Raw genomic sequence first — 13,639 nt, forward strand, 5'->3', positions numbered from 1 at the left:
CTGTAGACAATGAAGCTGATGAAAAAAGATCCTCACATGTGGGGAGGAAAAGGTCAAATGCTTGTAAATGCAAATCACCTCAATGACCACAGCAAAGTGAAAAGATCAACAAAGTGAAACTCTAGGAAGATCAATAGATTTTAAATTTAATTGGCCTACATCAGGGGGTCAAACTCGTCTGAGCTCACGGGCCTTATGCAGCCTAATGTAACTGTAAGTGGGCGAGACCAGTAAAGAAAACCACCTCCAAAACGTTCCATTTCTTTTAGTGTAAATAAGTACAATTTATTTTGAAATGTTTACATTTAATGAGCCATCCAGTTGTAAATTATGAGCGTGAACAGCCCGAGATGTCCCAGAAGAAACCTGGTTGTAAGTCTCAAAACCACAAACCTATTAAAAACAGTATCTCCCTTTATGTTTGAGATCTAAAAACCACTTCTTGACATTCCACACATTTTCACTCCTGTGCAGTAATGCTGGCATCACCACATAACAGTGAATAATTGCGATGACTAATGATTTCTTTGCAATTTTTCACACTTTGGAAAGCCATTCAGTGGGCTGGATTTTGGTGACATAATCCTTTAACATTATAATAAATGCAATAAACAGTTAAGAAGGCCTCCAATCAAAAGCACATTAGCAACTATGTTTGAATAAAGCATGACGCCGTACAGGTTCTGAATGCTTTGATGGTGTGATCACCAACCCAACAACCACATGCTGTGGTTGTTGGGTTGGGGCGCTATGTTAACCCTGCATTGATAACTATGCTATGCTGTGTCAGTGGTACATATGGAACAGTATTGCAGTGTTGAAAATATCGATGTAATTGTTCCTTTTATGTGCTTTTATAAAATCAGAGTTACAGCTTCTCTCACCACCTTTTTGCACTTGTGTTTTGAATTACATAAATTTTCCCAAAAAGAGACAACAAATGAACATCATTATGAACGTGACTGACAGAATTACGGCTACTTTTGTTCAATATTTCCTTGGTTATTGTGATAAAATCCTTGTTATGAATTTTGCTTGACGATGATAATGGTTAAGTGAAAAAATGATAATGTTCCAACCCTGTTGTGGATCATTGTGATGTCTGAGAACCAAATTAAAATGATGTTTGACACTCGTCCTCCATTTAACCATAGTTATGTTATCAAAGGGAGATCAGGTACTGCACTATTTTAAAGGTAAACCGCTGTTATTCACAGTTCTTATATCACAGAGCAGGATGGTGCATATTGTCCACTGTACAGGGCAGATTTGTATGTTAGTCCGTGTTTGTAAAGAAAAGTGGACACGAGTGCCACCAAAAGTCTGTGTCAGCTCTCTGCTGAGCTGAGAGAGAAAGGCGAGTCTAAAAAGAATTATTTGTATTTTTGGTTTCCTGTTTTATAGCCTCCCTTTGCCATTTCAGCAACTTTCAAAATCTTTGCACCACAATTTATTGCACTGTGAACAGAAAGCAGTATTTTGTTTTCGTATTAAATATCAGAGCTGCAACGTTTACAAAGCAGAACTTCTAGTTTCTCTCAGCTCTTCACTTTTGCTGCTGAGATATAAATGAAGATAGGCTCTCTGCTGATGTGCTGACTGTCCCATCATTTAACCCTCTTTAAAGATTCATCTCTGCTGCAGAGAGGCAATTTAATGCCATCCAAAGGACAGGAGCTGTAGTGCACAAGCAACTAGTGACTTTGAGATATTCACAAATTGTGCATTATGTGCTGACGCAATGAATAAATACTGAGCACTACAACAAATTTATCATGGGAACCTTTTTTTTTTTTTTTTTTTTTTTTTAGTTTCACTGAACATCAAACAGCACCGGACACTGAGTGTGGTTTATTTAAAAACAGATTAAACAGAAGAGATTAAATGATTTGTGCAGGTGAGAAAATATGACAGGACAAAGGGAATACAATGAATCAAGAAACAGCAATAAACACAGGTGACCAACAGACAATGGCCAAGCAGAAGTCCAAATAAACCAAAATAGCCCCAATACAAGAAGTGAAATCATCAAGGAAATGTTCATGTGTGTGCTCACAGGCAGGAGGAACTCATAAACGCAGCGATTCTTGGATTTAGCTCTCGTGGCTGAGCTGAAAACAATGCAGCAGGCAGCTAAAGTGTTAAAATATGAAGACCTTCACTGGTGGGAAATTTAAAAAAAAAGTTAAACTTTGATTATCTAAAAATGACCCATACTTAAAGATGTCTTTTTAAAAATCAACCACATTTAGAGTTTAAAACAAAAAGTTTTTAAAACAGTAATGAGCTCAGATTAAGTCAGATTAACTTTAAGCCGTTTCCTCACACAGAGAGATTTCTTCACCTTGACTAATGCTCCAATTATAGTTAGGAAGATAAATAAATAACACGAGCAGCACGTTACTACAAAGCTGAAGTTTTCTATCAGAGTGAAATGTCACTGATTCTTCCGTCTGTACAGGAGTCCAGCGTGAAAACGCCGACACTCTGCACACTCCAACCGATGGAAAAGCAACGCGGCAGTCACCCATAATCACACATGAGTGCTGATTTCCTACAGTAACAAGAGGAGAAAATGTGTGTCTGTGTATGTGTGCTTGTGAGACACACACACAGAGATGAAATGATAAAGGTTCAGGTGTCCTGTATTCTGCAGAACTACACAGATTTTTAAGTGTATCTAAGTGTTTGCTCACATGTTGCATCTCATCTCTTAACGCTCTTGTTGATGAATGCAGAGCCAGCTGGAGGCTCCTGATATTAACATCTACTTCTGCTTTGATATATTTAAAATAAGTTTAACTCAGTGGGGGGCGTGCCGCTGTTCCTTATAAGCATCTGTTATAAAAGTGATGAAGGCTTTTCGGAAGATTAAATGTCTGTTTAAGGAGATAAAACTATTTAATATATTTGCTGTGGGTATAAATATAAACTCATTAAGCCACACAAAAATCATTCCTCAGGTGTACTGCAGAGGTGATCAGGCGCCACCCAGTGGAGAAAAGATTCAATGCAGAAAGTAAAATCTTAAAAGATCAATTCAGCACAAAACATTTCAATAGAAGTTAGCTTTCCTCCAATTTGAATCTAAGGATATCTAGCATATATTCTAGTATTTTCAGTCCTGGTTTAAATGATCCGTTGCTGAGCTTTAAGAGTAATGCTTGTATTTAAAAACTGATCTGTATATGCCCAGAAGACGTGCAGGCTGCTCTTGTAAACAACTGTCACTGCAACTTCTTTATACAAAAGAAAAGCCAGTGTGAATATTATTTCTTTAAGGCTTACATGAAACTGACTTATATGCTTATTTAGTAGCTTTACTTTAGTGTACAAACCTTTAAAACCTTTAACCTTTGAAACTAGATGTAAAAACGCTCCACAGTAACCCTGAGTCTGTTTCTGCTTTAAATCCTAAACTGTCACCGTGCTTGAGTTATGTCGACATACCAAGCCGCATTCTGCAGGTGGAGCATGAAGTTAGTTTTTTTGGTAATGTGTGCGCCTCAGGCTCGGAATAAACCCTTCGTATGCGCATGGGTGCGAACAGCCATCTTCAGCACTGAGAATTGTTCATGACAAGAAGATGCACATTACAGGATTCCTCTGTAGCATCTTCATCCCCGTCAACTGAGTCTGCTGTCACTGCAGTGGAAGAGAAACATTCAGTTTTTAAAATCTTTTTTAACATGACCAAATGTAGAGTAAAAATAAAGTTTATCAAAAACATCTCTTACCTCAGTTTTTGTTTGTGGCAGCACGGTTGTTGACAGAACACACTGATGAAGCAAAGTCTGCAGAGCTCTCAGAAATAACTTCATGGGGCATCTGGAAGAGAACAGAGACCACTATGATGAACTTTTGCAAATGCAAACGTGTTTTTTCTGTGTAGATGTTTGAAGAGGGGAGAGCACTAACCTGCACTGGAGGAGCCATGAAGAGGTAATTGACGGGGTAGTGCAGCAGATTGAGGCAGTTGGAGGAGTACAAGTCTGCATAACGCATCAGCTGGCTGGCGAACAGCGTCTGCCTGGAGCCGCTGCGCAGGAGGCTGCCCATCTGACCGTATGACATGTCCATTCTGTATGTCAGCAGCTGCAAATACAAAACAACACAATGGCTTAATGACACCTCCATGGTTTTGAGATTTGTGTTATGCTCATTAGTATTACTGTTCTTCAACAATATTCATAGTGGAGTGCAGTTGCTGTTGTGTTAGAAGGCATGTTGCACCATGATGGTAAATTTCCACAGAGGAAATGTGTCAGTCTATGAGCGATACATTCCTGGAACATGCTCATTCTTGCTCATTCAGGGCTAATTTCTTGTTCAAAAACAACTTAATTTGTACCATAAACTTCTTTGTACCATTGCCCTTTCTTCTTTTTCCTTTTATATTTAGGTAATAATAATAGACTGTATAGAAAAGATAGTCATGACTTCCGAATCTGGGTGCAAGTGTATAGAAGTCTGTGATAAAATGACCCTCCTGCTCTCTTGATTTATGACTTCAGTAAACACTTTCATGATGTGTTCACAATCTTGGTTGTTAGTTTTAAATCTTACTAAATACAACATGAGGTTATTTTTGTATATTCTGGTCTAGTTTAGAGAAAAATAGGGTATAAAGCAGGGTATGCTTCAGGGTGACACATGAGTGAGTGAGAGTCTCAGTTTCTTAGCTAAATCCACCTTTTGCGCTTCACACGCCTCAGTTTCAAAAATGAAAATGAAAAAACATAATGGTGATGGCCAAAATGCTAAAATGCTCACAGTGCCTTCTCCATATTATCTATACAGTCTATGGTACTCTGTGTGTGGGAGTGGAATCTGGAATCAGAATTTGACTCCCAACAGTGTCTATAAAATCCAAATCAGCACAAGATTTCAATTTTGAGGTAAATTTTTTGTCTTCTACACTGTTGATATGCCAACACCTTTACTTAGTATTAAAAATACACTTATTTACACTATGTGTGAAGTCAGCACTGATGTGTGCCAACTAGAGCTGCAACTCTGTGACACTATGAAACATCGTGTTTAAATATTTCTAACACCAGCTGCAGGCATGCCATAGGTTATACGAGTGCACTGAACGTGACGTGAAATTCATGAACCTGCTGCATCCATTTTTTTTAAACTGGTGCGTGACTAAATTAAAGTGTGGAAGTTCAAAAGTTGTGTTTTGATGTGCAGAGCTCACCCTCATTCTCAAATGAATGGAAGCAATGTCACGGTACTCTTGACTGGTGCTGTCTGGGTGCCTTGAAAAGACATACAGAAAAATGAACACATGCTTTGTCACGTCATCTAACGGTGTCACATATAGGCAATGAAAAATGAAATGTTAATGTACTTGAAACAAATGTTAGTCAGACCTGCAACAAACCTGTATAATTACCAATAAAAATTTATGAATGAAGAAGAAAACTATTAGATTTTTAATTATTTAATATGTTATGTGATTATACAGGTAATTTCATAACACAACATGGGGAATTTTTTTCTCCTAAATTAAAGTATTGTGGGTGCTTGTGCGCCCCCTGCTGGACACATTTAGAACCTTTTAGCTCATAAGATAATATTGAATAAAAAATATTATTTCGGTGTATTTAACCATTTTAAATTATAGCTCGTAACGGCAGGGCTGTGCACTTTTCTAATCTAGACACAAGTGCATGAATTCACCTCAACCAAAATATAACAGAGTGGAAAGTAACACAAATCTCACAGACCTATGTTTTATTTGCAGTACAACATAGAAAACATGTAAAATGTTTAAACTTTAAATGTACCGCTTTATGAGAAAAAAATTATCTAATTTTGAATTCGGTGGCAGCAACATGCCTCACAGGGCCTGTTGATGTACACGAGAAATTGCTCAATCAACTGTTGGCATATTTAAATAATAATGCTCCTCAAATAAATTTATGCTTTTTTTTTCTTCTATAAAAAAAGCTGTGCTATTAAAATGTAAATAGAAAAGATACAGAGATACAGAGCAAAAATAGCAAAAAGCTGATTTATTCTTTAAAAAGCCAGTCTGGTGAAGTCTACTTCACTGGAAAATGCTTCCTCCCGTGTGTACTCCTGTACATCCAGTACTGTGACAGACTGAATGAACAAAATTCCATTCCCAGGATTTTAGCCAGCTCAGTAAATCCATAGACATATGCGCTGACATATCACAGCAACGGGCCCACCTGCTCAATGCGGTTTTACCATGGTAAAACCATGGTTACTGCATAAAAACCATAGTTAACCATAGTGGGTTTTTGTAAGGGGTAAACTGGTGGATATACAAGTATGATTGTAACGCGACATAGACTATATCAATATTTAGAATTTAGAAGAATTTATTGTCATTATATGTCAAGACATACAATGAAATTGCGTTCCAGAACACTCATCCAAGAAATACAAACAACATAACAAACATGGGGAGACAAGTGTCTGAGGTCATGCAGCCGTTACAGGCGCTACCTTTAGCAGGATAACAGAAAGAGTTACATTAGGATAGTTAGGTTAACAAAAAAAATCATCTCGTACTGTGTTCATTATGAAAACCTTACGAGGTTCCATTAAAGCACCTCAGCAAAGCAATAGCACATTTATAGCCTGGAGAGCACTAAGGAGGGGAGGGGAGGGGCTGCCAGCGGTAATAACGAACTGCTTATAAACGATATTGTCTCATCTCTCACATATGAAAATATATTGATATTTTTTAAAAACTCGATATATCGCCCAGCCATAGAACATATGTTGCTCTAAAACCTCTATGTACCTTTCAGGATTGATGGTGCCTTTCCAGATGTGCAAGCTGCCGGATTTATTGGCACTAATGTACCGCCATAACAACAGAGCCAGATGGTCCCTCTCCTCTTTAGTCCAGAGGATGCAGCGTGCATGTTTTTCAAAAAGAATTTCAAATTTGGATCCATCTGACCACAGTTTTCCACTTTGCATGACAGAGCTTTAACCTGCATGTGTGGATGGCACGGTGAACTGTGTTCACAATGATTTCTGGAAATGTTCCTGAGCCCATGCAGTGATTTCCATGACAGACTCATGCTTGTTTTTAATGCACTGCTGCACAAGCGCCTGCCTGTCTTTACTTCTGAGAAACTCTGCCTCTCTAAGATGCTCTTTTTATACCCCGTCATGTTACTGACCTGGTTCTAGTTAACCTATTTAGTTGCAAAATGTTCCTCTCCCGTGTTGTTGCCATCAAATTAAAAAATGAGCTGATATTTTTCATGAAATTGTAAAAAAGTCTCAGTTTAAACATTTGATATGTTTTCTGTGTTCTGTTGTGAATAAAATACGGGTTTATGAGACTTGCAAATCATTGCGCTCTGTTGTTACTTATATTTTACACAGCATCCAAACTGTTTTGGAACTGGGTTTATAATTAAGCTAAGTGTTAATTACATAATAAAAATATAGACAGACTCACTTGTTAAGTTCAGCTAAGTAGAGATCAAGACGTTTCAGCTCCTCAAAGAGATCTGAAAAACCAAGTACATGACCAAAACTTTGGAAACTATGACATCACAGTAAAAGAGTACACAATGACTAGATCATTGCTCTTACTTTTCCTTTCCTCCCACACTTGCAACTCTTTGGTGAGCTCCGGTACGACCAGAAAGGTCTTCCAGCCCTGACGCTTCTTAGACTTCAGGATGTCGCCAAAGATGTGATCTCCGACGTAGAGGATGTCCTTGCCTATGACGCCCAGGAGGTCACAAACAATGTCTGAGGATCCTGCAACCAGGAAACACAAGCAACTGAATTAAATAAAACTGAATTGAATTAAATATATTTTAAAGCATCTTTTGGTGTGTGCAGTTTAAAGTTGCCCATTTGCCTTTTTCTGCTCTGTATTTATTTATATTTTGAAAACTATTCGTTAACAATTTGAGGGGAAACTCAGAATAAATAAACATAAATGTCTCACCTCCAGAATAGACTGTTCCATGCTGGAGGTCACCAGTGTAAGTCCCAATCCGAAGCTTTCCTGTGTTCTGTGTATAAAAGTAAAAACACATGAATGGAAGCTGTCAGTGCTCAGCATTGTTGTGTAAATCTTCAAACGCTCTTCCATACCGTTTCCACTTGTCTCAGCACAGTCCCCTCTGCGAAGAACAGCGGCTTTTTGGTGTCCACGACAATAAGGTCAAAATAAGAGCGCCAGCCCTTTTTGGGGCTTCCAGGCTAGAAGAGAAAAATAAATTTAATTCTCACGGTTCTCTGTGGTGGATAAAATGTCAAACCACAGTTAAAGATGTCTTACCTTAGCATTACTTTCCAGCAGGTATGTCATGATGGCCTTGGTGAAGAAGGTAAGTGGTAAAACATGGAGTTAGAATAGTTGAATGCTGAATGTATAACACATTAAACCTTGAAGCAGAAGACCACACCACCCAACACTACTGTGACCTAACAACAGGAAACTGAGTCTACAGTTCACGTGGGCTCACAAACATTGGACAACAGAAGTTGCTAGGCTCGAGTCGAGTCTCTATTTCTGCAACAACATTCAGTTAGTAGGGTCAGAATTTGGCTTAAACAATATGAAAGCATCCACCCATCCATCCTGTCTTGCATCAGTTGGTCAGGCTGCTGGTGGTGTAATGTGTGGGGGATATTTTCATCGTACACTTTGGGCCCCTTAATACCAACTGAACATTGTTTAAACACCACAGCCTGCCTGAATATCGTTGCTGGCCACTTACATCCATTTACGACCACAGTGTATCCATCTTCTGATGGCTACTTTCAACAGGATAACACACTATGCCAATAAGCTCAAAACATCTCAGACTGGTCTCATGAATATGACAATGAGTTCACTGTACTCAAACGGCCTCCACAGTCACCACACATCAATCCAGTAGAGCGCCTTTGGGATGCAGTGAAATGGGAGATTTGCATCATGGATGTGCATCTGACAAATCTGCATCAACTGTATGATGCTATCATGTCAACATGGACCAAAATCTCTGAGGAACGTTTGCAGGATCTTGTTGAATCTGTGCCATGAAGCATTAAGACAGTTGTGAATGAAAAGAGGGTCCAACCCTGCACTGTTGAGGTGTACCTAATGAGGTGGCTGGTGAGTGTAATTTATAATTAGAAGGTTTTAGTGATGTCACAGGGGAAAAAAGCCCATGCACTCACCTCAGTGTAGTTGTAGTCACTGTTGGTGGCTAGGAAAACCTTGGCCACCTCTTTAATCCGGGTCAGAAGCACAGGGAGGTTCGGCTGTAAACGGTCATATTTTCAGTGTTTTAGCCAGCAAATATGAATTTAGAGTCAGAATCTTTTCAGTTTACTCACATCTCTGACAACGTATTTCTCCAAATTCTTGGTAGTTAATTCTTTCAGAGTTCCCTAAAAAATAATTTGTCATATTTAGTAATTTTGACAAGTGGATTTGTGCAATATTCCTTTCCTTTTTTTTCCTAACTGTTGCAATTTTGTGAACTCACTGTATTATGAGTATAGTCCACTGCGTCTCGAACATCCTGGAACATGCTTCTGAAGGACATAAACAAGTCACCGTGCTGGAAACCTTTCAGGAGGCTGGAAGAATTCAACAGCAGACACGGAAGGGATGAAAAGTTTGTTCAACAATGAGTATTTTCTGCAGGTCATGGGGCAATGATATGATAATAAGGATAAAATATGTCCACTTACTCTGTGTATCTGGTGCATCCAGTGAAGAAGTCAACCAGGCAGGTGTACAGATAAGTCTCTGCAGGGTGCATATAAATTGTAAATATTATAAAAGTTTAAAAAAGGCTAGAAAAGCAAGGCAAAATTTGACTTTCAAAGCATAAAGTAAAGCAAGGTGTAATATTTCATACCTGAAAGATTGAAGAGAGTGTTGAGGATATAAAAGCGGTCGGTGTCGTCTCTCTGGATGAACATGTTCGGGTAGTATTTGTGAATGTCTTCACTGTGGAGCAACATTATAACACAAATCAAAGTTAGCAATCCAGACACATTAACTGGCTACAAAGGAGCAAAATGTGCATTAATTTAAATCCAGTTTGTGTACATTCTTATTTTCAACTCATTTATTTGTATCAACAAATATAAAGGCAAAAACAACACTACTCGATTTTGAGCTTTTTTTTTTGTGCTTCCATAACTTGTCTTCTTACAAAAGTAAAATACATAAAAACACATTTGTGCTTCTCCTGTCACCTTCTCTGTTGCATATTAATGCAAACTGGTTAATGTTTAATGAGTTAATACCTAATTTTTTATATTTATTAACATTAAACTTAGAGTTACTTTCTTTGTAATAACAAAAACGAGCTTAAGTAAGAAAACAATTGAGAAGGTTTTATGGCGATAATTATTTGTTGACATTTTTGCTCCTAAAGCAATGAACCTATCTCTATAATACTGATATTCCTCCTGTTTTGGGAGTTTAAAAAAACTAAATAAAAGTGACCTACAGTTAGGTCCACAGGTTTCTGGACAAAGTCATATTTACAAAGTCAATTTTAAACCAAACAATCAAGTCAAATGTGATTGAAGAGCAGATTTTGAGCTTGAGCAAGATTTTTGTTTATTTTTTTTCTTGTTTGTTTTTGGCAAAAGTATTGCATTAACTTTTTAAGAATTACAGTTGTTCCCATATTTTAAGAGGCTCAAGATTAACCAAACTAATATTATTTTATGAATAAGAATTGTTTTTAATACATGGATAAAAATCTTTTACAGTCAGTTTTAAATATAGTTATGCACTTGGAATCAAATTCATATTATATGATTTTACCTGATGGTTTGCCTTTTATTTGCTTAATTTATCACGAAATGACAAAAGAACAGGCCTCACCTGGCCATGAAACTACTTGTCAGTCAACAGTCTAATTCATTTAGCATTTTTAACTGTGTATAAAAATGTCTGTAATTCCTAAAGAGTTCACGCAATACTTTTATTAAACCTCTTGAATTAAAGCTGAAAGTCTGCACTTCAATCACATCGTTGTTTCATTTAAATTTCACTGTGGTGATTGTAGAGAGGCAAGAACTCATGGACCAAACTGTATACTATGACTTCATAAAATGCTGTGTTGAAAATGAGAGAATCCAGCTGATCCAGCCTTGCTTTGGTTTTGATCTTTATGACTCTGATCTGTCTCTTTCTTACTCCCTGTCTCATCTTGCGCTCCATCATACAGCAGCAGTACAAATGAGGTTGTGACAACATTTTTTTTTTACTGTATTCACTTGACTTCTGACTTTACCCTTTGAGGAACTGAAAGCCGTGACTGCAGACTAAAATATTCCCATTTGAATCCACCTTCAGGAGATTCCCATATGTGGTGTCAACCACTAAACCTCTGAGGGAGAAAAAGAGGAAAGAGGTGTGCAAGTTTATCAATAATTGACAGGAAGAAAAAATATCAGATGAATTAATTAGCTGCTTCGCTGTGGCATGAATCATTAGAGAGATTTGAAACTAACCGAGTGGGGAAGCTGGGATCGTACTTGTAGCGTAGAATCTCATGAGGGTATCCAATCGACACCATCCTGTCTCTCATCAGCTCAAAGCCCATGCTCTCGTAGTCCGGAGACTTATACACTACAAGCAGAAATACACACAGCAACAACATGAGTACACAATCAGCCAGTGCTGTGTAGAAAAGTGTGAAATCATAATGAATTGAGGCAGAGTTCAAAATTATGAATAAACACAACACAGCACCACACACTCTAAGACACGATAAGCTAACTTTACTTAAAAAAAAATGAAGTAACCTGAGCTTAAAGGGGTCGAGTTACAATACTTTAAAAACAGTTTGTAACAATCAGTCACTATGTAACAAAGTACTTTTTAATAAATAAATTTAGTACATTTTTATAGTTATCAGGACAAACTTATCTCAAATAGCTGGGAGAAAGATCTCAGGAGTTTTTATAGATTTGAATACTGCTTAATTTTAAGATAAAAACACTTCATACAAGCCTAGTTATGGGAAATGTTCTCATAAATAAGCTCAGAAAATGTTACTATTGCCTAAATATTTTTCTAGAATGTTAAGAGTGCACAATATTTCAAATATGTTTTTCATCACAACACAAAAAAAATTAAGGATTTGAAGGTAAACATCAACAATGAGCGAGTCTTTGTGCACAATCATATTCCTCAGTAATCGAGGGCAAAGTACAGATAACTCAAAATAAAATAAAACAAACTGAGTAAGGGCAGTGTTCAAAGCGCTTCTATTGCTTTACTTACCTGCTAGCGTGTAGTCCATGTCAAAGCCATAGCATTTAATATTTTCTAGGGTCAGGCTTCTGTTGACAAACACCCTGTAATCAAACATAAAAGACACATGGCCAGAGAAATTATATTATTCATACACTGTTTAAATTTGTCAGGAAGGCATTTCTTAAGGTTCAGTTTGCTGCTGCACACACACCCAGATGTTTGCTTCTCAGCTTTTTCACATCAGTTCTGCCCTCCGGTTTGGTTCAAAGGGCTCTCCTAGAGTCAGAAGTCATCTAACGTGCAAAGCTATCATTTGGTTTGTCTTTTCCACCACAGAAACTTTTCACAGAAATTATTTATTTATTTTTAGTTTGAGCTTATCCTGCCCTTGAAGTCTCTCGAGTGGGGGTGGTGCTGGGTGGAGGCTTAAGATGCTATCATCACCACTGTCATCACATCATGTTTCAAATGACTGCCAGAAACTTAACATGATGTATTTATAAAAATATATATTAAACATTATCATGACATATTTTTAACATTGTCATTATTTTATGCATCATTTGCCCGTAGATGCTCCTCTCTGCCACAGAGGAGTGAGGCCTGTCTGCAGCACCTCCTGTTTGGATGGCCCAGCCTCTACCTTTCCTGACAGTTCATACATGACGAGTCGCTGTAAACTATTAACCTGCAAGCTTTTGCTCTGTGAATGTGTTGCTGCTGATGTTTCTCCTGAGTTAAGTCCAGAAAATAAACGCTGTCAGCGAGCGAGTGTTTCTGATGCAGCAACACTTACTGAGGGGGAGAAGCTGAATAAACTGATGATTCAAACATTTATACAGGTTTAGAAAGCAAACTTCCAGGAGACAGGAATAGGTAAGAGTGTCAAAGAGCATTGGAATAGCAATGGAATAGTAAAAAGTCTGACTTTTTCTGAGAAAGAAAAACTAATAAAAGCCCAGAAACTCTGATCATGTTGACCATGTATGTTAATCTAAATTAAAGAGTAGCAGCAGTATGCATATTAGTATGCAACATTACCCCAGGCGAACTCACTTTTGGTCAAGGCCTCTCTTCTTCTCCTCTGAGGAGATGCTTGTGTCCGTTGTCTCCATCGTCGACACCTGCCGATGTGGCGCTCCTCTGACTGACTCTTCAAAGAGGCAATTCAACTGGCAACGTTTGTAGGTGTGCCACTGAGTGTCTTCTCTGTTTTTGCACACATGCTGTAACGCCTCCTTTTGCCTATGTGCTTATTAGTGACGTAAGCAGCTGCAGGACACGCGCATGCAGCCTCCTGCCCCTTGCATTGACACCCTTTCATGCAGCGGAGCTTTCAGCTTGGGGTGCGTAGATTGCGTTATCAGAGGCGCGCACATGTGCCGGGGCTGCCTGTGTGCGTAATTG

General features: G+C 38.1%; 1 protein-coding gene across 2 annotated transcripts; it reads right to left on the reverse strand.

The window, feature by feature from the left end:
- Window positions 1–1,835: 1,835 nt before the first annotated feature.
- Window positions 1,836–13,441, reverse strand: nt5c2l1 (5'-nucleotidase, cytosolic II, like 1). 2 transcript variants are annotated; one of them, XM_030742099.1, is made up of 18 exons: window positions 13,289–13,441; window positions 12,260–12,333; window positions 11,485–11,602; window positions 11,265–11,360; window positions 9,870–9,961; window positions 9,700–9,757; window positions 9,492–9,537; window positions 9,340–9,393; window positions 9,181–9,264; window positions 8,294–8,329; window positions 8,107–8,214; window positions 7,958–8,024; window positions 7,594–7,764; window positions 7,457–7,508; window positions 5,204–5,264; window positions 3,919–4,095; window positions 3,738–3,828; window positions 1,836–3,645 (listed from the first exon to the last, which is right to left on the reverse strand). In XM_030742099.1, exons 1-17 carry the CDS (start codon window positions 13,345–13,347, stop codon window positions 3,739–3,741), a joined length of 1,443 nt encoding a protein of 480 aa, XP_030597959.1. In that variant the 5' UTR covers window positions 13,348–13,441; the 3' UTR covers window positions 1,836–3,645; window position 3,738. The 2 variants fall into 2 exon arrangements, with proteins under 2 accessions (XP_030597959.1, XP_030597958.1); XM_030742098.1 differs by having other exon boundaries at window positions 9,492–9,585.
- Between the last annotated feature and the right edge of the window lie 198 nt (window positions 13,442–13,639).

The sequence above is a fragment of the Archocentrus centrarchus genome, chromosome 12 (genome assembly GCF_007364275.1).
Source record: "Archocentrus centrarchus isolate MPI-CPG fArcCen1 chromosome 12, fArcCen1, whole genome shotgun sequence".
Classification (NCBI taxonomy): Eukaryota; Metazoa; Chordata; class Actinopteri; order Cichliformes; family Cichlidae; genus Archocentrus; species Archocentrus centrarchus.

Bases quoted from the DNA above. Each gene is read 5' to 3' on its own strand.
- nt5c2l1 (XM_030742098.1), bottom strand. From the start codon at position 13,347: ATGGAGACAACGGACACAAGCATCTCCTCAGAGGAGAAGAAGAGAGGC. The intron at 8,025-8,106 runs GTATGGAAGAGC...TTTTATACACAG, and splicing joins TGCTGAGACAAGTGGAAACG to AACACAGGAAAGCTTCGGAT. The intron at 7,509-7,593 runs GTAAGAGCAATG...TTGGTTTTTCAG, and splicing joins AGTGTGGGAGGAAAGGAAAA to ATCTCTTTGAGGAGCTGAAA.